This window comes from Chiloscyllium plagiosum, chromosome 38, assembly GCF_004010195.1.
Source record: "Chiloscyllium plagiosum isolate BGI_BamShark_2017 chromosome 38, ASM401019v2, whole genome shotgun sequence".
Classification (NCBI taxonomy): domain Eukaryota; kingdom Metazoa; phylum Chordata; class Chondrichthyes; order Orectolobiformes; family Hemiscylliidae; genus Chiloscyllium; species Chiloscyllium plagiosum.
Window position 1 is genome coordinate 14,104,790 of NC_057747.1, and position 27,907 is coordinate 14,132,696.

Below are 27,907 nucleotides of genomic sequence, written 5' to 3' on the forward strand. Positions count from 1 at the left end.
ATAAGACTTGTGAGGCAAGACCTACCCTTCACAAATCCGTGCTGGCTGTCCCTAACCAAGCAGTGTCTTTCCAGATACTCATAAATCCTATCCCTCAGTACCCTTTCCATTACTTTGCCTACCACCGAAGTAAGACTAACTGGCCTGTAATTCCCGGGGTTATCCCTAATCCTTTTTGAACAGGGGCACAACTTTCGCCACTCTCCAGTCCCCTGGTACCACCCCCGTTGACAGTGAAGACGAAAAGATCATTGCCAACGGTACTGAAATTTCCTCTCTTGCTTCCCACATAATCCTAGGATATATCCCGTCAGGCCCAGGGGACTTGTAATGGTGCAAAAGAGAACTCCCATTTCAATTACTCTTGAATAATATCCTTGCATCCAGATATTCTTTGTAAACAATATGGAAAGATACAATTAAAGAATCTTGAGACAGTATCACAAGTACAAACCTTTCAGTTCCATTTTGGAATGGCAACTGCATCATGCAGAAGACAACGATGACAGCTTTTAGTTCTTTGGGTACGCATTCATAACTACTCTTAGTAAAGAAAAATAAAATCTTCGTCCTATTCTCACTTTACTGTAAACTTCAGGACTGGTTATTGCTCACATGGGCTTAATGTCATGGCATCACAATTCCACACAGGGAATGTGCTTAATGGGACTAGGAAACTGCTGAATGCTTGTCATGCAAATTTGTTTCATAAAAATGTAGCGACATATGATATGCACAACAAATTAAGTAAATGTAAGCTGTCACACTTTAAAATAATTATATGGCCCGACTGCAACAAAGTTTATTGAAAGTAATTTAAGACAATAACAGAACTTCCACAATGTAACACAATAATGAGATGGGGGCAGGGATAGATGTACTGAAAAAACAGTTTTAGACAAACAGCTGTTCAGACAAGTTATTTTTGGCAGGCTTCCCCGTTACATGAAAACCAGTACTGTAAACACTGTTCCTAATTTAATTTGAAAAACATGAAATCCTCTCTTTGTCCGAGAATTAGATGAGAAATATTTTTTCGTGACAACATCGATAATTAGTTATAAAATTCAAAATTAGTGGTATAGTGGACAGTAAAGTAAGTTATCAAAGATTATGATTAGATTCCCTACAGTGTGGAAACAGGCCCTTCGGCCCAACCAGTCCACACCGATCCTCTGAAGAGTAACCCACCCAGACCCATTTCCCTCTGACTAATGCACCTAACACTATGGGCAATTTAGCATGGCAAATTCACCCGACCTGCACATCTTTGGATTGTGGGAGAATGTGCAAACTCATTATGAAGGGCCAATGGGCTGAGGAGTGGCGTTGGAGCTTAATTAGGATTGCATGTGGATTGTGAGATATTGTATTTTGGTAAGAAGGAGGAGGGTAGGATTTATACAGTTAACGTTGGGCCCGGGGTAGTGTTTCGAATAGCGACACCTCAGGGTTCAGGTACATAGTTCTTTGAAAGTTGCATCACAATTAGACAGGGTGGCTAAGATGACATGTAGCCTTCATTGCTCAGATCACCGAGCATATGAATTGGGATGTCATGTTGTAGCTATACAAAATGTTGAAGAAGCCATTTTTGGAGTACTGTGAGCAGTTCTGGTCACTCTGCTCTATGAAAGATATTACTGAATTGGAGACGGTTCCGAAAAAATTTACAAGGATGTTGCCGGGACTGGAGGGTTTGAGTTACAAGGAGAGGCTGAATAGGCTGGGACTTTTTCTATTGTAGCCTAGGAGGTTGAGGGGTGACCTTATACAAAGGAATATTGGACTACCTAGCAAGATCGTAAGGTCCCGAAGCTTGGCTAAACTATGTTATCTGGCATTTAATTATCCGGAATTCAATTAACCGAACAACGTACTCCCCGCCCATGTCCATTGGATAATCGAGGTTCTTCTGTCGAGGTTTATAAAATCATAAGGGACATAGATAAGGTGAATAGAATGGTTTGTTCCCTTAAGCTGTGAGGAGAAAAATTTAAAATGAACCTGAGAGGCAACTCTTTGACACAGCAAGTGGTTTGTATGTGGAATGTGCTGCCAGAGAAAATGGTAAATGCAGGTTTGGTTACAACATTTAAAAGACATTTGGACAGGTACAGGAATAGGAAAGGTTTATAGGGACGTGGGCCAAACATAGGCAAATGGATCTAGTTTAATTTTGGGAGCCTGGTCGGCAGGAACAAGTTGGATGGAAGAGTCTTTCTCCATGCTGTATAACTCTATAAATAAAAGCTTCCTCGATGGTCAGTAGTACATGAAATATTCAGCAAATTCTGATACGGACATAGGAGATGCAATTCAATTCTTCGTTGGGGCTAATTAGCTCATCTCAGTTGAGTTAATAGTTGATGAGATATAAATGGTCAAATAGCTCGTGGGAAAGACAGCAGGATAAAACATCATTTGAGGATTTCCAATTTGAAGGTGTGTGAATATGACTGTGCTAATGTGCCTTGCACAGAAGTAATCTATTATATTTTACACACATGACAAAGAGTCATCTAGAACACTTGTGATGGTTACAAACAACAATGAAACTGTTTCCTGCAATAGTTCCTTCAGACATTCCATGCATAGTTATGCAGCGTCAGAACATTTGTAACAGTGGTCAGCTTGACTTCACTGATTACAGGCAATTCAATAAAATTTAATGTAAACTGAAATTTATAACTGTACTTTAAATTCAATTATGCTAGACTTCTAAATTGGTGGTTAAATTGAAAATCTGCACAAAGGTTCGAAGATAACTCATTGCATCCATCAGCAATAGGTATCCAAACTTGGAAAAAAAATCTGCAGATCATTTGCTAAATTTCAGCTTGCATAAATAGCTGAACATTGAGGTTATTGAATAATAACAGACAATTGTAAGATCTGCTGCATTTGGAATAGTTAGAATGTTTGATGTGCTGTAAAATCATATATCTATCAGGACCAAGACTATTGGCTTTGGCACTGACCACAAATTTTGTACCCTGACAGCAACTCAACCCATCTCCCTGATCAGTGGATCAGGCGAAACCAGGCAAAATGTGTCAAATTTATCTCTCCACTCCTTTAAGGCCAATCTGAAAATTCATCCCTGACAAATATTTTGATCACCAGTCATCTCCCTTTGGCTGAGCATGCATTTTCCTTTGTTATACATAATTAACTTTTCATAGGTTAAATTATTGTAACAGTCTCCACATCCTGTTCAAGCTAAAATATCCAGACAAGATACAGAACAATTCAGGAAAATATCTGCATGTAATAGTGAAATAAATCAGGATCACATGATTAAATGTTTCTCCAAAAGACTTCCCGTCTTCAAATGAATAATGCACAAGTTTTATTTACTGATCAAAACGTACATGCACAAGTTAACATGCATCATTGGTATCATTATACCAAGTGTGACAGCAAGTAAAATATACTACGAGTGCTAAGCAGTCAGCTTTGTGTTCCATGAAACAAGCATTTGACTTGACAGAGAGATAGTGAACTGAGCCATATGTTTGCTCCTCCCGCCATCTTTATAAGCATCACTGGAAGGCTCATTTGAGGTACAACTGATGATGAAAAGACAGACAGCATGTAGTGGAAAAAAAACCCAATTCTGTTGTCAAAACTAACTGTATAACTGACCTTCTTAAAGACTAATTTCTATGGATCCAAAGAGCTTCTCACGAGATCAACATATTCAGACCAAAAAACTAGATTATGCAAGAATAGATAATTCTTCTAAATAAAAACTGAAACTCCTGTGGATGCACACAATGTGATTAGCTTAGATTACTTCGTGTGGAAACAGGCCCTTCGGCCCAACAAGTCCACACCAACCCGCCGAAGCGAAACCCACCCATACCCCTACATTTACCCCTTACCTAACACTACAGGCAATTTAGCATGACCAATTCACCTGACCTGCACATCTTTGGACTGTGGGAGGAAACCGGAGCACCCGGAGGAAACCCACGCAGACACGGGGAGAACATGCAAACTCCACACAGTCAGTCGCCTGAGGCGGGAATTGAACCCGGGTCTCTGGCACTGTGAGGCAGCAGTGCTAACCACTGTGCCACCGTGCCGCCCACATGTGGTCTCCTCTCGATTGGGGAAACAAAACATAAGCTGGGTGACCACTTCACAGAACATCTACGTTCTGCCCACAAAAAAGACCCTGAGCTTTCAGTTGTCCGCCACTTAAACACACTAACCTGTTCCCTGGCCAACATCTGTCTCAAGCTTGCTGCAGCGCTCCAGTGATGCTCAGTGGAAGATGGAAGAACACCACCTCATTTTCTGCTTGGGAACTCTGCTACCCTCCAGATACAATATCGAGTTTTATAACTTTAGGCCTTGAATTCCTCCCATGTCCTAACCCCACACATCAGGCCTTGATATCACATAGTCTTCCATTATATACTACCTATTGTTAGCCACTAACAGTCTCCATTAACAGCTATTCACCCTCTCAGCCAGATCATTATCGACTCCTTTGTCTGTCCAACTGTTCTTCTTTCTCTTTGGGCTCCATCCCTACCAATTGTTTACTCCTTCCCCTCTTCCCCCCATCCTACCATCGGCACATCAAGCAATACTTTCCTAGCTACTATCAGTTCTGAGGAAGGGTCACCTTGGACCTATGGGCTCTTCCTCTCTTATCTCATTAAACTGACAGCCCTGAAGAATGTTCATTTTTTGTATGAACATAAAGTAGTCTTGCTCAGTAAACTGAGCACTATCAAATCATGATGAAATAACAAAATTGAGAGCGCTGGTGACTGTTATGGACCAGACCAAACTCCCTCAAAATATATTAGGAATATATAGGCCCTAACTTTTTCTTAATGTAAAGGTCAATGTAAAGTGTTGCATTCCAGATGCAATTTGATTGGACATTGAGCAAAACACACTTCATTTTTATACTACAGTTAAAATGTAGACAAAATAAAAATAGAAAAGAATTGGCTTAACTGTAACTATCAAAATGCATAACAAAACAGCTACTAACTACTGTTCCAACGTAATAACATTCTTTCGATGCATTCTTGGCAAAGGCAAATTCAGTAAGATAGATTGTCTCACATGTAATTCCAGCAGCAAGAAGAAAAGCCCAACTTTTGGCTGCCACAGAGAGAGGAATAAGAGCTTCAAGACCCCAGCAATTGCTGAAAGCTAAAGCTAAAACTCCAAGTTCTGAGGGAGCCTGATCTCACTCATTCGATTGTTCCAAATTCTAAAAAACCCCAAGGCCTCACAAGCTACTTACTTTATTGACTTTGAACAGACTGCTCACCATCTCCATCTCAACCTTTCTTCATGAAAAAAAAGGACAAAATACACGTCTAACGCCATAGTATTGTTACAGTGACCAACTGAAATGCTTTTTCTTACAAATAGGATCCTTAGTTTATAATGGCTGAACAACACACAGTCCATACTTAATTAATATAAATTAAAGATCTTTGTGGTGTTTTAGCAATTAAATGATACATTGCAAGCCATTTTGCTGTGAAAGTTGTAATCTGTGATCAGTAACATTCCAATAAATTTATGAAAATTATCTTTACTCCTGCAGTCAACTTCTACTGCAATTTCAAATTCCACTCATTTCCACATTTCATACCTCATGGTGAGACTCTCTTACCAAGAGATCCCACCAACGGAGGGGGGAGGTTTTGGCATGTGTTAACACCAACTACTGTTTTATCTGTGAGATTATTAAGTACTGGTCTTTTTCTTGTACCAATTAACTTCACAAACTTTCAGAATTTCATTCACCTGCACTGAAGAGCGGATTGTAGTGGGTCTCGTGGCAAGGAGTGCTTAAGGCCCAAACATTACATCACAGTAGTGTTTCCCACCTGCTCTAACCAAAAAAAAAACTTGGAGGGATAAGTAGTAAGATTTTGGCTTGAGAGACTTCAGACAGCAGCAACTCAACAAAACGTACGCATAAGCTCAGGTAAAGTCCTTTTAACTTTCTTGTTTAGTTTTAGAACAGTTAAGATGGCAGTCCCATGTTCCTCCTGCAGGATGTGGTAGCTCAAGGAAACTTTCATTATCCCTGATGACTACACTTGTGGGAAGTGCACCCAGCTGCAGCTTCTGGGAGACCGCATTAGGGAGCTGGAGCTGGATCTGGATGCACTTTGGATCATCCAAAATGCTGACCATTTCATAGATAAGAGCTTTAGTGAGGCTGTCACACCGAAGCTGCAGGCAGAGAGTAGCTGGGTGACCGTCAGGAAGAGCAAAAGGAGGAAGCAGAGATTGCAGGAATCCCCTGTGTCCATTACCTCGAAGACAAGATTACAGTTTTGGATATTGTTGGGGGGGGGATGACTGTTCAGGGGAAGGCAGCAGTAGCCAGGTTGGTGGCACTATGAATGACTCTGGGGCACAGTGGAAAAGGGTAAAGGTAAACAGGACCTTAGTGACAGGATACTTGATAGCGAGGGGGACAGATAGGAGATTCTGTGGCCACAAACTGGAATCCAGGATGGTGCGTTGGCTCTCAGGTGCCAATGTCCAGGATGTCTCAGAGCGGCTGCAGAACATTCTCAAGGGGGGAAGAGTGTGCAGCCAGACGTCATTGTGCACGTTGGCACTAATGACATAGGTAGAAATAGGGAGAAGGTCCTGCAGTGTGATTACAGAGAACTAGGAAAAATGTTAAAAAACCAGGACCAGGAGATAATCTGCATTACTTCCAATGCCACATGCTAGTGATAGTAAGATGGCAGATGAGTGCATGGCCAAAGAATTGGTGCAGGAGACAGGGATTCAGATTATTCGATCATTGGTATTTTCTTCTGGGGCGGAGGTGTCCTGTTCAAGAGGGACGAGTTGCACCTGAACTGGAAGGGGGCCAATATCTTGGTGGCCTGATTTGCTAGTGCTGCAAGGGAGGGAGGTGTGAGGCTCAAAGGAGATTAAATAATTAGAAATAGTAAGTTGAAGAGACAGGTGAGGCTGGAATGTGACAGGGAGCAAGGAATGCCTGTTGGATTAAATTGCATTTGTTTCAATTCAAGAGGGCTGACAGCTAAGGCAGATGAACTCAGGGCGTGGATAGGTACATGGAACTTGGATATTACAGCCATTACAGAAACATGGCTAAGAAAGGGATAGGACTGGCAGCTTGACAGGGTACAGGTGCTTTAGGTGGGACGGGACGGGGGGGCTGGTGGTGGTGGTGTTGTACTTGAGATTAAGGCAAGTATCACAGCAGTAATCAAAGATGAAATAACTGAAGGATCATCCAGTGAGACTTTGTGGGTTGTTATGGACCGGGCCAGACCCTTCAAAACGTTTCAAGAAAGTAGCCTACACCTTAAATTTGCTAGTTGCTTTAAGCAGGTGTAACACAGATATTCCAGGAGGGATGCAGTTGGTCAAACCACTTCGTTTTAAACAAAACAGAATTTATTTACAAAATTACCAAATGAAAACAAACAAAAGAGAACAGAATACAGAATACCTTAACCGATCCGAAGACCAATCCGATTACCCAAACTTAATAATAGTGTTCCCAATACATGGACCTGCTTATTTGGGTCCAGCAGCTTTTAGAACACTACTGCTAAAAACAAAATTAACCAGAGAAAAGCGGAGCTGGGAGAACTGGCCACTCCCCTTTCATTCTACAAATTTTTTTAAACCCGAAAGCCTGTTTCCTGAGGCAGTATCTGTTAGCTCTAATCAAACTGGCCCTAAAACCCTTCAACTTAAGACTTTTCAGAGTCTATGTCTTTTATGACCTCTCTGAAACAAAAACCAAGGACAACATAACCTTGTTAGAGGAACACCTTTGTCACAGGATAGAGCTAAGAAATAAGGGGATGGACGTTATTGGGGTTGTACAATAGGCTCTCAAACAGTGAACAGGAATAGAGGAACAAATATGCAGGGGGATTGGGAAGACTTGCAGGAGCAACAGGGTAGTTATAGTAGGGGATTTTAATTTTCCGAATATAGACTGGACTGCTAGAGTGTTAAGGGCTTAGATGGGGTGGAATTTGTTAAGTGCGTTCAGGAAGGTTTCCTCAAGCAGTATGTACAGGATCGTACTCAAGAAGGGGCAAAACTCGACCTACTCTTGGGAAATAGAGCAGGATAGGTGACAGGATTGACAGTGGAGATGTACTTTGGGACCAGTGACCATACTTGTATTAATTTTAAAGTGGTTATGGAGAGGGACAAAATGGTCCACAGGTTCAAGTTCTAAATTGGGGCAAGGTGAATTTTGATGGAATTAAGGAGTAGCTTGCAAGAGTTGATTGGAGTAGTTTATTGCAGGAAAAGGGACATCTGACAAGTGAGAGGCCTTTAAAAGTGAGCTAGCTAGAGTTCAAGATCTATATGTTCCTGTGAGGGTGAAGGGCAAGGTTGGAAGGAATAGGGAACCCTGGAAGATGAGAGATATTCAGGCTTTGACCAGAAGAGAGAGGTATAGCTCAGGTACAGGCAGCTGAGATCAAGGAATCCCTGGAGGTATAAAGGGAATACTGGAGTTTACTGAAGAATGAAATCAGGAGGGTGAAAAGGAGGCACGAGATAGCTTTGGCTGAGAAGATCACAGTAATGGTTCTCAATTTTTGCTCTGAGCTTACCATGGAGAAAGACATGAAGACTTGGGAAAAGTTAAAATCTCACAACACCAGGTTATAGTCCAACAGGTTTAATTGGAAGCACTAGCTTTCGAAGCGCTGCTCCTTTATCAGAACCACCCGAGAAGGAGCAGTGCTCCAAAAGCTAGTGCTTCCAATTAAATCTGTTGGACTATAACCTGATGTTGTTTGATCTTTAACTTTGTACACTCCAGTCCAACACCAGCATCTCCAAATCAGAACTTGGGGAAGTTAGTGTTGATATTTTGGGGGACAGTCCAAATCACAGTGGAGGTGGTGTTGGATGTATTAGAATATATGAAAGTGGATAAATCTCCTGTTCCTGACTAAACATATCCAAGAACAATGCAACAATGCCCATAAGAGATTGTGGGCGCGCTGGCTGATATTTTTGCAATATTGTTAGCAATGGGTGAGGTCCTGTAAGACTGGAGGGTAGTGAGTGTTGGCCATTAATCAAGAAGGGCTGCAAAGAAAAGCCTGGGTACAAGAGATCAGTCAGCTTAACATCTGTGGTGGGCAAGTTGCTTGAGAAGATTCTAAGAAAGTCATGCATTTGGAAAAACAGGGTATGATCAATAGTGGCTTTGAGAATGGGAGGTCATGCCTCACAAATTTGTTAGAGTTTTTTGATAAAGTGACCAGGAAGGCTGATGAGGGCAGAGTGGTAGACATGGTCTATATGGATTTCTGTAAGGCCTTTGATAAGGGTCTACATGACAGGCTGCTCTGGATAGTTGCATGGAATCTAGCGGGAGCTGGAAAATTGGATACAATATTGGTTTGATAGTAGGAAGCAGAGGGCAATATTGGAAGGATGCTTGTTGAATTGGAGGCCTGTGACTAGTGGAGTGCCTCGGGGTCAGTGCTGGACCCGTTACTGTTTGTTATCTATATCAATGATTTGTATGAGAATGTACAAGGCATGATTAGTAAGTTTGCTGATGACACTAAAATATGTGGTATTGTGGACAGTAAGGAAGATTATCATAAATTGCAACAGGACCTTGATCAGCTGGGGAAGTGGGCCAAGAAATGGCAAATGGAGTTTGACATAAGTGTGAGGCCTTGCATTTTGGAAAGTCAAATCATGGTAGGAGTTTCATGGTGAATGGTAGGGCCTTAAGGAATGTCGTGGAACAGAGGGATCATGGAGTTCAGGTTCACAGTTATCTGAAAGTGGAGTCACAGGTAGACAAGGCAGTGAAGGCAGCTTTTGGCACACTGGCCTTCATCAGTCAGGGCATTGAGTATACAAGATGGGAAGTTATGTTGCAGTTAAACAGGACATTGGTAAGGCCGCACTTGAGTATTGTGTTCAGTTTTGGTCACCTTGTATAGGAAGGATGTTATTAAATGGGAAGGAGTACAGAAGAAATTTACAAGGCTGTTGCCTGGATTCAATGGTCCAAGTTATAGGGAAAGGTTGGACAAGTTAGGATTTTTTTCTTTAGAGCTTAGGAGACCGAGGGGGAATTTTATAGAAGTATATAAGATCACGAGGGGCATAGATAGGCTGAATGCACTCAGTCTTTTTCCGAGGGTTTGGGATTTAAAGACAAGAGGGCATCAATTTAAGTTTAGAGGGGAAAGAATAAAAGGGAACTTGAGGGGCAACTTTTTTTTTACACAGCGGGTGGTATGCATATGGGATGAGCTGTCAGTGGAAGTGGTTGATGCAGGTCCATTAACAACATTTAAAAGCCATTTGGTCAAATACATGGAGAAGAAAGGATTAGAAGGATATGGGCCAAGAGCAGGGAAATGGGGGTTAGCGTGAACGGAATTTTGGTCAGCATGGATCAGTTTGGGCCTGTCTCTATGCTGTAGGATTCCATGACTCTAAACTTTGTTTAGCTCACATATTTATAGCTTCTCTAAGTATCCATTATCCAGACTATAGCAACTATAAGGAAATTATATGAGCTTGATTCTGCAACTTTATGAGGCTAATATCAGTTACACCTGAATGTCTAAACACATTTAAGTCTACAAGTAGGGAAGCGTCACTGAAACTGTGGAAAGCACTGATGAGACGATGTCTGGAATACTATGAATAATTCTGGTCCCTTTATATAAGGAAAGATCATTTCATTGGGAGCAATTCAGAGAAGGTTTACAAGGATGATCCCTGTTATGGAGGGATTATCTTCTGACAAATGTGAAAATGGTTGGGACTCTACTCACTGGAAGAATGCGAGGTGATCTCACTGATGCACATAACATTCTTCGGGGGCTTAACAGGATAAATGCTGAGAGGATGCTTCCCCTCATGGGAGAGTCTTGGACCAGAGGACACAGTCACATAATAAAGGTGCAGCAATTTAAAAGTGAGATGAGGAGGAACATCTTCTCTCAGGGTTTAGTCTTTTGAACTCTGCCCACACAGCTCTCTTGGAAAGGAGTCCTTATGCATTTTTAAGGTTGAAATAAATAAATTCTTCATCACTGGGGGAAATCAAGAGTTATGGGGAAAACACAGGAGAATGACATATGAGAAATGTCAAATCAGTCCTGATCGTACTGAATGGCAACAACAAAAACAGAAGCTGCTGGTGAAGCTTAGCAAGTCTCGCAGCATCTGTGAAGACAAATCAGAGTTAATATTTCAGGTTCAGTGGTCCTTCCTCAGAACTTCTGTTTCTTGTTCTGAGGAAGGGTCATTGGATTTGAAATGTTGACGCTGATTTCTCTTCACAGATACTGCCAGACCTGCTAAGTTTTACCCGCAATTTCTGTTTCTGTTTCTGATTTCCACTATTCTTTCAGTTTCTACTGAATGGTGGAGCAGACTCAAGGGACCAAATGGCTTACTCCTGTTCCTATTTCTTGAGGTCTTATACAACTTTGGATTTACTCAATCCTCTGGAAATACTGCCATCATTAGCCAAAAATCCTGTTTCTTTCCAGGCAGACAATAAATACTCTTTCTGCCATCATTTCGACAGCTCTGAAGCAATTAAGACCTATATTTATAAACAGGTAATTTCAATAACCCAGTTAGTTCACTCAACTATGGAATGAGGCTTCAAACTCGAAACTGTCTTACCTCTCCTCTATCCAATACTATTAAACTCAATTGAAGCTCGAATATATTTCTATTGTTAATAATTCATTCTTTCCTTGTCACCTTTGACTGCGTAGTGTTATTGATGACAATAAAATAAAACTCTTGGAATTGGGGCTGCTATAGATTCTACCATAGCTCCTCACAAGAATTTGGATTCTTAAATAATGAAACATAGTTAATTCACTGCTGCTTTATGTGCTAGTTAACAGATATTCAGTATCAACAGCTAAGTTGTTCATCTGTTATCAAACCCAGTCAATTTATATGTATGAAGTTCAGATGTCATACAAATATTTGGCATTCATGTTTTCCTTAAGAATAATAATACTGGTAGAACAGAGGCCAGTCAAAGAAAGAAAGGAACAAGTTCTTTCAAAAATCAAATGATTCAGTTTCTACTTCGTTCCATCAAAACTCTGAATCACAGCAAACAGTAGAATATTTTAGGCAAGAATTTGGGACCTAAAAGGTTAATACAGAGTGGCAGAAAGAAAATGCATCTGTCAGCTAGTATCAAATTACAAGGCTTACTCCTGGATGGTTAGAGAAAAGAGCCTGCAGCACAGCAGAGATTACGTGTGCATACATGGTGGTGGGGGAGGAAGACATTCTGACAGAAGATGAATCACAACCTAACCTTCCAAAAACTCAAACGTAAAATTGGCCATTTTAATGAATATATTGTACTTATGATATCAATAATGAAAAGCGTTCTTGAAAACACGCAATTCTGTCCTCTTTTATATTACCAGTTTTTTTCATTAATTGCTTCAGACTACAGTTCCCTGGCAACAGCCTGCCACTGCACTTTTGGCTCTAGTTCAAAATTTTTTTCTTGAAGAACAGCATCACTGCTGCCTGTGCTATTGCTAGACTGGTTAAGTATTCTAATAATGCAGTTTCCACAATCACATGATATAGGAGCAGGCACCAAGAGCGTGGCTGCCAAGCAGCATAAATCATGTGCCTAAAGCAGTTTATTCTATAAGCAGATAAGACTAAGAACTAAGGTGGTTGCATTATTTTACTTATATAGCAAAATATTACCAAACATTCTAGAGGTAATTATCTATTTCAATACAATCACAAATTCAAAATTTATCTTTTCAAATCTATTTTCGGTCGAAAAGCAAATCATAATACTAAGACCTTTAAAATAATTGTTGCAGTGTGGGTGACAAATTGCAGATTGAAGAGGAAAACGATCTATATTAATACTTTATGAGCACACAATTTTTTAAGTTTCAAATATATTAACTCACATTTTATTCCAAATTTTGTTATAAAATAAACTGCAAGTAGCCTAATTATATGTGCTTTATCCAAGGCATGCCCATGTATGTAAAACATTTTGATTTTCTGATATGTAACTTAACATTCTTAAGGTGTCAATCTTTTTTTCTCTTGATACCAGGATCAATGAAGGTTATCCTGAACACAACAGTGGATATTAACTGACTCCAGGCAGTAGAAAACATGAACACTATGGGCTTCTACCTGAAAGAAACTGAAACATTATTTTCAATGAACTCACTAACTGCATAATCAATTGTCACACTTAGCACCAGCTGCTCTATTCTCAATGATCAAGTAGCTCTGCTGCAGTGAAGGAACATAAGAGCCTACAATCAAAGAGACCAGCTTCAAAACTATAACCACTCTCACTTTGTACTTGCCAGATATGTCAGAGACTCTATCTTTAGATCACACTAAGATACATTCATGACACTTGAGGTTATATATAATTCGCGCTGACTGCACTTTACATTATTGTGCCACAGTAGCTTCTGCAGCCTGACATGTGACAGTACCATGCAAAAACAGGATTTGAAGCAGATGTTACCAAGATACACAATAAGATAATTAGCAGATGATATCTGAAAAGGATTGCATAGGATGCCAACCTTGTACGCTATCTTCTTGTCAAAATTGATGTTACAGAGAGACGAAGAATTGAAAAATATCAATTTAGTGGATTTTGTTTCCTTAAATAGGAATGCAGCTTTCTCCTCCCATTAAATTCTTGGCATTAACACCTTTCAACAGTATTGACAAGAGAGTTGCTTCCAACAATGAGCAAATGTCTGCAATCCTAACAAGATATCATTCATTGCTCTGACAGTTTTGGGCTATTGAATGTTAGCATACTTTCCACCTCACTTAGCTTGACTGGATGGCTCCAATGAATCTCTAACATTTATTTTGAAGCAAAACAAGGGCTAGTTTGTAGATAGAGGGACAACACAGGGCGCAACCCAAAATAAAACCAGAAGTTGGAGTGTGAAATGAAAATTAATTGATCTGAAGTCAAATAAATGTAAAAATCTATGAATTAATTGTGAAACACTTTGCTGGGCATCCTTATAAGCTTTGTTGTTAACTTGTCCACTTTGTAGACATCACTGGCTCAAATTAATCTTCAGAACATAATTAATTTTAACCTTGTTTCTAATCCTTCCAATTACTCATCAACAAAAGAATATTTCTTCACACTGACTAGAAATCTCAGTTGTGGGCAAGAGAAAAGATCATTATTCCATTCTCACATTTCAGTTTCCTGGAACGTTCCTAGCTACAAGTTTACTGTTGGATATCAACAACTACAACCAATCATTAAGGAATGAACAAAAATGGTCAATTGTTTTCTATATTATACTTGTAACCTTCTTTTAACAGGACCCTGTGAACAGCAGTTACCAAACTGTGAAGATATATGCAGGGGGAATTCCGACTATCCTGCACTAGAGATGACTGCAATTTAGATCTAGTTTTAGAAGATCTACATTATTCCACACACTGGCATACAGCATGGAAACAGACCCTTCAGCGTGGACTATTTGGCCGAACATAATCCCAAACTAAACTATACCCACTTGCCTGCTCCTGGCCCATATCTCTCTAAATCTTTTCTTATTCATATATTTTTCAAAACATCTTAAATTTGGTAATTGTGCCCATATCCAACACTTCCTTAGGAAGTTTATTCCACATGCAAACCATCCTGTACGTAAAAAATTTGCCCCTCATGTCTTTTTTCAACCTCTCACCTCAAACATGTGTCCCCTTGTCTTGAAATCCCCCATTCTAGGGAAAAGACAGCTACCGTTAGCCCTGTCTATACCCCTCATGTCATTACCAACTTCTGTAAAGGTCACCTCTCAATCTCCTAAGGTCCAGTGAGAAAAGTCCCAGCCTTTCCATACCGAGCAACCTGGTACATCTCTTCCATACCCTCTCCAGATTAATAATATCCTTCCTATAACTTAGTGACCAGACTAGACACAGTATTCCAGAAGAGGTCTCACCAATGTCCTGTACAACCTCAACATGACCTACCAACTTCTATACTCAAAGGACTGAGCAGTGCCTTTTTGGCCATCCTTTCTATATGTGACACAAACTTCAAACAAGTATGTACCTCAATCTCGAGGTCCTTCTGTTCTACAACATTACCCAAAGGCCTACCATTAATTCTATAAGTCCTATTCCTCTTTGTTGTACCACATTTGTTGTTAAGAGGAAGAAGCAAACTTATGTTAGGGTGAGAGGTGAAGGCTCAGTTAGGGCACTTTAGTCAGGAAAAACCGAAAGAGAGAGCTAAGAGGAGTCAGGACGGGATAGAGAAGTCGTTGGCAGATAGGATCAAGCAAAATCTGAAAGCTTTTTAGAGGCATATCAAGAATAAAACAATGACTAAGGAAAGATTAGGGCCAATCATGGATAGTAGTGGGAAGTTACGCATGGATGCAAAGGAGATAGGGGAAGCGATAAATGAATATTTTTTGTCAGTATTCACACCTGAAAAAGACGAAGTTGTCAAGAAGAATACTGAAATACAAGCTACTAGACTAGATGGGATTGAGGTTCACAAGGAGCAGGTGTTAGCAATTCTGGCAAGTGTGAAAATAGCTAAGCTCCCTGGGCCAGATGGCATTTAGCCTCGGATTCTCTGGGAAGACAGGGAGGAGATTGCAGAGTCTTTGGCTTTGATCTTTATGTTGTCATTGTCAACAGGAATAGTGCCAGAAGACTGGGGGATAGCAAATGTTGTCCCCTTGTTCAAGAAGGAGAGTAGATACAACCGTGGTAATAATAGACCAGTGAGCCTTACTTCGGTGGTGGGTAAACTGTTGGAAAGGTTATAATAGATAGGATTTAAAATCACCCAGAGAGGAATAAGTTGAGTAGGGATAGTCCACACAGTTTTGTGAATGGTAGGTTGTGTCTCACAACCATTGAGTTCTTTGAGATGGTGACCAAACAGGTAGATGAGGATAAAGTGGTTGATGTGGTGTATATGGATTTCAGTAAGGCATTTGATAAGGTTCCCTACAGTAGGCTATTGCACAAAATACGGAGGCATGGGATTGAGGGTGATTTTATGGTTTGGATCAGAAATTGGCGAGCTGAAACACGACAGAGGGTGGTGGTTGATGGGAAATGTTCATCCTGAAATTCAGTTACTAGTGGTGTAGCACAAAGATCTGTTTTGGAGCCACTGCTGTTTGGCAATTTTATAAATGATCTGGATGAGGGCATAGAAGGATAGGTTAGTAAATTTGCAGATGACACTAAAGTCGGTGGAGTTGTGGATAGTGTGGAAGGATGTTGCAGGTTACAGAGAGACATAGATAAGCTGCAAGCTGGGCTGAGAGGTGGCAAATAGAGTTCAATGAGGAAAAGTGTGAGGTGATTCACTTTGGAAGGAGCAACAAGAATAAAGAGTACTGGGCCAATGGGAAGATTCTTGGTAGTGATGAGCAGAGAGATCTCCGTATCCATGTTCATAGATCCCCGAAAGGTGCCACCCAGGTTGATAAGGTAGTTGAGAAGGCATATGATGTGTTAGCTTTCATTGGTAGAGGGATTGAATTTCAGAGGCAAGAGGTCATGCTGTAACTGTACAAAACTCTGGTGCGGACATACTTGGAATATTATGCGCAGTTCTGGTCACTGCATTACAGGAAGGACGTGGAAGCTTTGGAAAGGGTTCAGAGGAGATTTACTAGGATGTTGCCTGATATGGAGGGAAAGTCTTATGAGGAAAGGCTGAGGGATGAGGCTGTTTTTGTTAGAGAGAAGGTTGAGAAGTGACTTAATTGAAACACATAAAATAATGAGAGGATTAGACAAGAGTGTTCAGAGAGAGCCTTTTTCCTCAGATGGTAATGGCTAGTATGAGGGGACGTGGCTTTAAATTGAGAGGTGATAGATAGAGCATAGATGTCAGAGGTAATTTCTTTACTCAGAGTAGTAGGGGCATGAAACAGTAGTAGACTCGACAACTTCAAGGGCATTTAAATGGTCATTGGATAAACAGATGGATGAAAATGGAATAGTATAGGATAGATAGTCTTTAGATTGGTTCCACAGGTCAGCGCAACATCGAGGGCCAAAGGGCTTGTACTGCACTGTTCTATGTTCTAAAATGCAACACTTTGCAATTACCTAGATTGAACTCCATCTGCCATTTTTCAACACATTGACCCATTTGATCAAGATCCCTTTGTAATCGTAGAAATACCTTCTTTACTGTCTATTATGCCACCAATTTTGGTATCATCTGCAAGCTTACTAAGCATGCCTCATCCAAATCATTTTGTAAATGACAAACAAAATAGGACCCAGAACCAATTCCTATGACAGGCCTCCAGTCTGAACAAACCTCCTCCACCACTCCCCTATTTATTGTTCTTTCTAGTAAAGTACAGACAATAGCTTGGAGCTTATTTCTGTAACAAGAACAAAGAGATCTTAAGACACAGCGTGTGTGACCTGAAAATCTAATCAAATTTGTAGTATATAAAAATGTATGAAAACACATGAAGACTTGTCGCAACCACACACCCTTCGGCTTACACTAACGTAGCCACCTCTTGAACAAATGATACAGTAACCAAATTACCTGCTGCTTTCCAATAGGATGTCCTTTTCTAAATAAAACTATCCGAAGAGCAGCAGTGATGGATCTGTATGTGTGAAGGAAGTTAATCAAAAAGCAAGAATTAACACAACAGGTTGCCCATTCCATACTGGCTTGTCACAAACTTGTATGCAATTAATGATTTGTCACTTGGCCATTTAGAATATCAGAATAGATATCTTCCTTTCGAAGCCAGTCAAGTTAAAAATGGCAAGATTTCCACAGAGAATTGGTTATTATTATTCCACACACCTTGTGTAAAAACAGAAATGGTGAGCTTAGTCACTCATGTAAACAGCTTTATGGGTGGTCAGCAATATTTTCCATCAAGTGACTTATTTGCCTAAAACAACTCGATAAAACCCCAAAGAATGTTTGACTCTATAAAAATGTTTCAGGGAACTGAGAGGGTGGAGTGGATGTGAGTACTTTGACCAGATGTTTTGAGTTATAAAGTGACTTGATGGAGTTTACTAACTTCTCAAGCAGGTACTTGAGTGTACAGTAACAGAAAATCGATCAATGTCAGGTTGACAAATGGCACAGAGAAAAGTCAGGCATGTGAGTGTATAATTTCTGACAATAAATGACTTTCTGGCTCAAGGAGACTGCATCAGATAGCAGCTAAACATTTAGTGTGTGAAATCTGTCTGCAGAGATACCAGTTTACTACAAATACAACAGGCAGTTAAATTAATAATAGCACAAACTGTGCACTTGATGAACAATAATACTTGTTTTCATTGAAAAATTTGGTCAGTAAATACTTTTTGAATTCTACTTTGGATGGTAGTACTTTTCTAAATGGATCTCTGAACACTCAAACATTACTGGCTGAGTTGTTTACAGATTATCTGGTGGCTGAAAGAGAATCAGCAAAAGGGAAAAGTAGCTTTCTGGCAAACAGTGTACTTAAGCCACTTGTCTGAATAAAAGTAACATTGGAATGCAACAATAAAAGCAAACAGGATGAGTTCCATAGAACTCCATTTTATGCTCAACAGAAAGATTAACAATGTTTTTCAGAGAGATTGTCAAGTAATGAGGATAGTATCCTGAAAAATAACATGCATAAGAGTACTTCACAAAGGTTCTTTCTTGATGTTATTTATACCACAACAAAGGTCATTCAGATGCTTTCGAATACATACTTTCGAGAAACTAATTTAACATAACAGTAACATTTCTATGGAGAGGAAGAGCAGTCTCATTAGCAAACAGCTCATTCAGTTACAAATTCAACACTGCAAATGGTACTAAATATTTCAGAAATGACCACAATAACAAGGACAGAAATCTACAGGTCCCAATTCCAGGATATTATACACAAAGTGAACCCTGCACATGAAACTTCACAACTAAGTCTAGTCTTGAGAAAAGGTATTCAAAATTTTAAAAATTGAACCAATACAACTCAACTGACAAGAAAACTACGGAAGGATTTCTAACAAATCCTCCCTTCTTATGGTGATACAGACTCATTGATGGACAAACATGTTCAAATTTTCAAAAGTCAGTTGACCTTTATTGGCAATTTAAATGTCTTTACAGAGAATAATCAAGTTGGATTTTCATTTTTTGATTGTACATTCATGTAAGCCTTTGACTTTGTCATTCAAGAGTCTTGGTATCAAAACACAAGTAATTTACAGACCTCATTAAGTTTCTCGAAATGTTTTCTTTGCAAAGAAGCAATGGTTATCCATTGTGAAAAAGAAGAATAACTTAGAGTCATCGAGATGTACAGCATGGAAACAGACCCTTCAGTCCAACCCGTCCATGCTGACCAGATATCCCAACCCAATCTAGTCCCACCTGCCAGTGCCCGGCCCATATCCCTCCAAACCCTTCCTATTCATATACCCATTCAAATGCCTCATAAATGTTGCAATTGTACCAGCTTCCACCACATCCTCTGGCAGCTCATTCCATACAAGTATCACCCTCTGCGTGAAAAAGTTTCCCCTTTTATATCTTTCCCCTCAGGTCTTTTTTATATCTTTCCCTCTCACCCTAAACCTATGCCCTCTAGTTCTGGACTCCCCGACTCCAGAGCAAAGACTTTGTCTATTTATCCTATCCATGCCCCTCATAATTTTGTAAACCTCTATAAGGTCACCTCTCAGCCTCCGACGCTCCAGGGAAAACAGCCCCAACCTGTTCAGCCCCTCCCTGTAGCTCAGATCCTCCAACCCTGGCAACATCCTTGTAACTCTTTTCTGAACCCTTTCAAGTTTCACAACATCTTTCCGATAGGAAGGAGACCAGAATTGCACGCAATATTCCAACAGTGGCCTAACCAATGTCCTGTGCAGCCGCAACATGACCTCCCAACTCCTGTACTCAATACTCTGACCAATAAAGGGAAGCGAACTAAATCTCTTGATACATGGGCAGGAAATAATGAACAAACTGAATGAAAATTAACAAAAAGCAGAAAATAATTTCACATGCGTGAAATGCTGCATTAGAAGACACACAGCAACAATCTCAATTATTATGGTGCAGAAGGAGCCCATTCAGCCCATCATGCTTTCACCAGCTCTTCAAACAAGCATCATTACTTATTGCCAATCTCTCGCCTTTTCTCTGTACCCATGCACATTATTTCTAACCAAATAATCTTGCAATGCTCTCTTGAAAACCTCAATTCATCTTTCCTCTACCACATTTCTGGGTACTGCATTCCTAACCAAACCACTGTGTGTTGAGAAAGTGTTTTTTCTCACAATACCCTTGCTTGTTTTGCACATCACCTTATGTTACGCTCTCTTACCCTTGTTCCTTTTACAAGTGGCAACAGCTCCTCCCAATCTACTCAATTCAGCCTGCTCATAATTTTGAAAACCTCTATAAAATCGCCTTTCAGCCATTTTGTCTCCAAGGAAAACAAACCCAACTCTTTCAATCTATCCTGATAACTGAAGTTTCTCATACCAAGAAGCATCTTTGTGAACTGCTTCCATACTCTCTCCAATTCATTCACGTTTCCTTTAATGCAGTGCCCAGAACTGTACACAACACTCCAGCTGGGGTCTAACAAGTGTTTTATACAAGTTCAAAGTCATCTCCTTGCCTCTATTAGTACAGCCAAGGACACTGTATGCTTTACTAACTGCTCTCTCCACCTGTCCTGCCACTTTCAATGATCTGTGCACATATACAGCCAGCTTCTCCTGCACCCCTGCTTTTAGAATTCTAGCCCTTATTTTATGTTATCTTTCAAAGTTTTTCTTACCAAAGTGCATCGCCTCACACTTTTCTGCATTGAAACCTCATCTGCTACATAGCTGCCCACTGCTTTTCAGAGATCCACATTCTTCTCCTCACAGTTTACAATTCTTCCAAATTTTGTCACCTACAAACTTTGAAGTTGTCCCCTGCACACCGAGATCGAGAACATTAGTTTTTATCAGAAAATGAAAGGATCCCAATAGTGACTCCTGGGGAATTGCACTACAAAAAATATCCATCGACCATTACTGTTTCCTATCGCTGGATCAATTTTGTATCCATGTTGCTACTGTCACTTCTATACTAAGGCCTATAGCTTTCTTCATAAATCTGTGTGGCATTGTATCAAAGCCTTCTGAAAATCAATGCATAACCTACATCGATTCTTTCAATTACCTCTTCAAGAAAACTCCATTAAATTGGTTAAACACAATTTCTGTTTTGGAAATATGTGCTGACTCTTTTTTAATCAACCCACCTTTTTCCACATGACTACTAATTTTATCCCAAATCATTTGCTAGAAGCTTCTCCATTACCCACATTAAATTGACTAGTTTGTAATTGCTGGGAATATCCTTACAAATCTTTCTTGACCAAGGTTGTAATGTTTGGAGCTGTTCATGGTTCTTCTGACATCTCTCCAAGTCAAGAGAAGGTTTAAAGGTTACAGCTGGTGCCCGCAAAATTTCTATACTCGCTTCAGGGAAAAAAAATTGATGCAAATTAAATTTACACAAATAATTTAAAGACCTTTTTCAGTCATAAGAATATGGAAACTCCATTCTTTTTCACTGTCCTGGTCAATATTCAAATTATGACATAATCACATTGCTGTTTGGGGAAGCTTGCTCTGTGCAAGTTAGTGCTCTTCTACATTAGAATAACTACACTTCAAAAGTATTTCCTTGTCATATTGAGGGCTTTAGGGCATCCTGAGATCACGAAAAGTGTTTATAAATGCAGTGTGACTGCTAGTTAATTTTGCCAACTTGCAAATAAGTGGTTTGTATTGATTGCAAGTATATAAAGAATACATATGTAACAGATATCAAAATGTATGTGATAATTGTACCATAAACTGTGAAATCAATGTTGCAAGGTTGTTTTTCTGCATGTTAAAATATGGACAGATGCTTTAAATTGCTGAAATGGCACCCTACTGGTGAACTGCATAGTGTATTAATTTTCCCGACCTCTGCGGCTATTGAGTTGATTAACCACATCATTCTCCTCCTACATCTTTCATGTCTAGTTCAGTGGGATTGCTGTCAATAGTTCAATCCTTACAGGTCATAGCAGGGGATCGCTATTCCCACCACTGATAAGGAATAATCAAGTCAGGTGAACTGTGCCATTTTAATTAAAGGATGTGAAATCCTGTCAAACATGTCTCTCTAAAAAAAAATTATGAAACATATACTTACTGCAATGTAATAAACTTTGGCCTTTTCCACCAATTGCCAGTTTTCCTTCTGGTCCAGATGTCTTTCCTTATTGTAGCAATTTGCTGCTGCCAGGTTAGCAACAAGAGATCTAAAATAGTCAAATGAAGTTAGCTAATTATTTGTCATACTTTAATTTAAAAAAAACCTTACAAAACATGTTCTGTATTTCAGAGAATGAAATATCCAGTAACTTCAGAATTTTGAACACTTGTTTAGTGATTTACAGTGATTTTCCATTCTGGCAAACATAAAATTAACAGCTTTTACAACAGTTTGCTCAGCTGCACAATGGACTGATGTAATAAGAATACTTAGTGGTGCATTGGTTCGCTGGGTTTCCCACAGAAAACGGATGGATAGAGGGCACCATTAATATAGCACTATATAGCACTAGAGAAATTTTCATACTTCTCATTTGCATATGGCTAGGCTGAGATAAAAGTTGTGTGTAAATATATTGATAGAAATTTAATGGGATAGTTTGATTATTCTAATATACTCAATTTATACATATGCATGCTCTCAGCAAGTTACTGTGATTTACTTCCTTGTCGAGTGTAAAAACACATGCTGCGAAATGCACAAATTTTCACATTCATTATTGGAAGCAACTGTACTCAGCTAATGATTTCAATAGTTTTCCAAATATTTGCTTTTCTCAAAAACCCAATTCATTTCAATAGAAGGATGTCTTAATTAAAAACCTCGAGTAAAAGCTTTTGTCAGATGCTAAGAATATTGAAACCCAATTTTATATAAAACTCTAATTTCACAACCAGTGAGATTTTCCTGTACTTACTCAAGAAACAACAATGTGCAGATAGCTTAAATACTTTGCAGTATTTTCATATTGATACAATAATGCACTTCAATAAATCAATAAAATGAACACAGACCAGTGTTAGGTCAAAATTTTATGTTTACAGTTTGAACCATTTCAACTACTGTGAGAGAAAGAGTTCACCACATATAGGACTGACAGCAATATTATGATCGTTTAATTTTAAACTGTTGTGCCTTTTTTTCTTGCATTGTTCTTTTAATGGTGAGTAAAACTGAGAGAATGACAACAGGCAAGATTCTTTTTATCTACAAGAACAAGAAATACCCATTCTGTCTGCTGTGTCTCTTGCACAACCACAAATTACTTTTGGACCACCTTCTTCCTAGGATGTGTAGTCCATCAATTTTTTCTTTAAACCTTAGCATCCAAAATTAATTTTTCCCATGACTTGGATAAAAGACATGAACTATGTATCAGTTTTCTGTTGCATACTCAAATTGGCATTTCAATAAACTATATCTTTCAACAAAAGCCAATAAGCCATAAAATAACTGGGGCAATATACAGGCTCATTAGTAAGCAGATAGGGATAGGAAAATAAGTGCGCAAGGTGAAAGGTGTGACCTTGGGGTTAACACAATGTTAATTAATCATGACAAATAGCTTAACAGTCAACAGCACTACAGAAGTCAACAAAAGTCTTCAGGTGCAATCACTACTGCTTAACTAGAAAATCTGAAAAAAAGAGGAAAAGGTGAAGTAACCATAATCTTACCAGAGCATACGGCTGCTCTGTCATCAGAGAGGTGCAAACTGGTGGTGGCTTAACCTGAGGGGCACCACACCTCAGATGGGGAAGGGTTGGGGAGTGGGGGGGAAAGAGTCCTTCATAGTAACATCAACCATTTGTGGGAATTGAACCCATGCTGTCGGCATCACTCTGTGTCACACATCAGTCTATAGCCAACTAAGCTAAATTTCAAATGGGGGTAGAAACATAAACTCCAGGTTCCCAAGCTTGTGAAGCTGTAAAATCTTGATTTTAATACCTGTCGTCTGGCAGAGATCAAACAGATCATTTAAGATGAGGATAGTCACAAATGCCTTTGATTTCACTGCTTTCAGTCCAAGCCCCTAAAGTGGTTTCTTGCATAAAGCATTACTGTCAGGAGTATGATATTGCCATAGATCTCACATAACATCGAGCACCAAGGTTGGATTCTTGTTGAGACAGAATGCTTGAAATTTATTAGCAACATTATTTAATTGCTTTAGTATATCAGTCTTGTACATATTCTGGGTTCTGTGCTTACTGATGTTCCTGTACACTTTAAGCACATAATACTGGCTGTCCCTGGCAGACAGGGTGACTCACTTCCACCTTGAGTGAGAGTCCATAGTGGCTGTACAGACTGATGAGGCTACTGCAGACTCTGTTACTCTTATCGCAGAATGTGTTTGCAGGAAGGGGTAGGTAGGACATTGGTGAGGCAGCACATTCCTTTCACTGTTTTTGCCTAATTTCCACTTTTTCCCAACAGCAAGTCTGGAGGTCCTTGATGCCTTCCCAGATGTTCCTCCTCCACTTTGGAGTGTCTTGGGCCATTGATTCCCAGGTGCCTGTGGGAATGCTGGACTTTGTCAGTGAGGCTTTCAGGGTATCACTGAAGTGTTTTCTCTGTCTGCCTGGGCTTTGTCTGCCATTTCAAAGCTGAGAGCAGTGCACCAACTTGGGGAAAGTGAGGATTGCAGATGCTGGAGATTAGAGTCGACAGTGTGGTGCTGGAAAAACGCAGGTGGTCAGGCAGTATCCGAGGGGCAGGAAAATCAACGTTCATCAGGAAGGGCTTTTGCCTGAAATGTCAATTTTCCAGCTCCTCGGATACTGCCTGACCTGCTGTGCTTTTCCAGCACTACACTCTCCACCTACTGGGGGAGTCTCATATCAGTCATGCAAAAGTAACCGATGAGCAGTGGTCAGTACCTCAATACTGGAAATGTTCACCTGGTTCTGGATATTGGTGTTTCCTTTCTTCCAAGCGGATTCACAGGATCTTGCACAGGCAGCATTGATGATATTGGTCCAGTACCTTGAGATGTCTGCTTTAGACAGTCCATGATTCAGAGCTATATAGCAGTGCAGGAACTACCACTGTTTTTTAAAGCATGATCTTGGTGTTGGATCCGATTTTGTTGTCCTTGAACACCCTTTTCCTCAGGCAGCCGAAAGCTCCACTAGCACATTGGAGGTGGTGGTGGATCTCTTCATCATTGGCTGTTATCGACAACAGGACATGCCTAAAGTATGGGGAATGGTCAATGTTCTCTAAGGCCTCCCCTTCAACCTTGATGATCAGGGTTCACTTCATAATGCCAAGCCAGGTTGATGGAGGACCTTCTTGTAGATGTTCAGGGTGAGACCCATGCTCTCGTATGCTTCTGTCAAGACGCTGACAATGATCTGGAGTACATCCTGAAGCACATAACTACTTGACTGACATACTATGTTGCAAGATGACATTTTTTCAATGCCTTTTGTCTTGTATTCTTCAGGACAATTTGTAAGACTACCACTGTAAGGGGAAACTAAACTTCACACTGTATGAATAGAGTGTGCTGTTTAGTTAACAAGTAAATTCTGATCGGTAAAAGCATCGACACAGAGAATGCATCAGTTAATGTTCTTCAAATGTTAAATTAGGCAGATTGACTGATTAGTCAGGGCATTGCCCTGGGAAATGAACCAGCAAACGCTATCACCTATTTTGTTGAGTTGAAACAGGTGCAGTGCATGTATATGCTTTTTCTGTCTACAAGGCCTTATCTTAAAGTAATTCTTTGTACATTCAAGATTATCCAGCAAACTTGTTCCAATCATGAAATCCCCTTATTCTGGTAATCTTGGAAATTGGTTTCCCCTGACACTGATATTATTACAAATTGTCCTTTTGAGTGGAAGATGAAAAATTGTGATAAAATGCATTTTTACCAACACTACAACACAATGACTGCAAAGCACTGACAGAATAGACAGTCAGAAAATGGAATCCAAAGTTCGCCTGTCAGTATATTAACAATGAAAATGGTTGACAGAAAAGCAACGGGTTCAAAGTAGAAACTATTTGCAGAATCACGAGGTATGACTGAAGTGCTAAATGAGTACTTTGCAGTGGTGTTTATTGAAGAGGACTTGGAAAAACTGCAGTATAGTTGTGTAGATACACTGAAGAAAGCCTATTCTCCTTAAAGAACAGGCAGCTGCAGAAGCGAAGAGATTGCAAAGAAGTGATTTGACAGAAATCTTTAAAATCATTAAGTATTTATGGTAGATAAAGAGAAACTGTTTTCAATGGCTGAAGGGCTGATGATCAGAAGGCATAGATCTAAGCTTATTGGCAAAACAGGCAGAGATGTTACGAAGATTTAAAAAAACACAATGAATGCTTACAATTAGGAATGCCCTTCCTAATAGGTTGATAAAAGCATATTTAATTTTAACTTACAAAGAGTAACTGGGAAACTCCTTGAAAGAGAAGAAACTAACTGCAAAGATTGGAGAAAAGAGCAAGGGAATGGGTACAGATAAAAGTTGAAGAAATGTTGCTACATTTGCTGATTTTTGGACATTGGAATGTTTTGCCATGGGAATGTCTGAGAATGAGCTCATTGCATCTGTTAAATACAACTAGGTGAACAGTTTTTAGCAGATGAAAGACACAGGACTGTGACAAATTATTGGTTTGCTCCAATAAAGAGTCAGAACGAAGATGGAATAAACTGCTTCCTCCTGCGTAATGTACCTCTGTGTTTCTGAGAGAATGATCTCAGATACAAGAACCAAAATAATTAAGAGGTTAGTCAATCAGGAATTAAGTTCAGTTATTAAAATTATTGCAGCCAAGAAATCATATCTTCATAATGATTTACTCAATGCTACTTCAAAAAGGCACACTTGCACTGGTTCTTTATTATGAACGAGAATATGTTGGTTAGCTAAAAAGAAAGTGTGCATTGGGAAACAGGCACCAGAACATAATTTGGTCTGCTGTATTAAAAAAAAGTCTCAGATCAATTAAAAGGTACTTCTTTCATATACAGGTAATAGATTGGCAACTGGAAATATTTAAACAAAAAGTAATGAAGGAAAATCAAGTACATTCCAGGACTGGAGATGGAGAAATGTAACTCCCAATTCAAAAAAAAGGGACAAGACAAAGTAAGAAATTATAACCTATTTAATATTTCTTATCCCAAAGAATGAGATTACAAACAATATTTAAAAATTCAAGTTAATGAAGTCAGTGAACATCTCTACTTTTGACTAATCCTAAGAAATAACATGATAAATTTACAGAATCAGTCAAAAACACTTGACATTTTGTGACACCGAGCCATAGAAGAAATCAGAACAATAGCAAAAGTATATCACAATGTGGTTTAGGAGCATTCTTTAAAAAAAGGTGGCAGGGAATTCAAACGTGCAGAACAAAGGCAGCTGGAATCACTGTTGATAGTTTAAATCAGAAACAATTGCACACACTACGAGCAAAGACAATGATACAATGAATTCCACAATCACAGACAGGTATTTGGAGGTTGGAAAGCAAAAGATAAAATCGAGGGGAGTTTCTTCGCTTGGAAATAAGTTGACTTTGCTGTTTTGTGATTGGTATTGGTTGGGTGTTGATGTTTCAATACAGGTAGTTCTTCTATAATGCGCGTTTCGTCAGCAAGAAATGGCTATCATGCGATTGATAAATTGTGGACCTTGTTTGCAGAATGTGAACTTTCTGCTAAAGGGGTATGTCGGG

At 39.6% G+C, this 27,907-nt stretch overlaps 1 protein-coding gene across 7 annotated transcripts in view; it reads right to left on the minus strand.

Moving 5' to 3' along the window:
* LOC122541855 (adenosine kinase-like) overlaps nucleotides 1–27,907 on the minus strand; it is a 265,612-nt gene that overhangs the window by 88,354 nt on the left and 149,351 nt on the right. For all 7 annotated transcript variants that reach the window (XM_043678926.1, XM_043678923.1, XM_043678928.1 and 4 more), the window contains one exon: nucleotides 22,292–22,400. In XM_043678926.1, coding sequence (XP_043534861.1) covers nucleotides 22,292–22,400 — 109 coding nt within the window. The remainder of the gene's footprint in view (nucleotides 1–22,291; nucleotides 22,401–27,907) is intronic.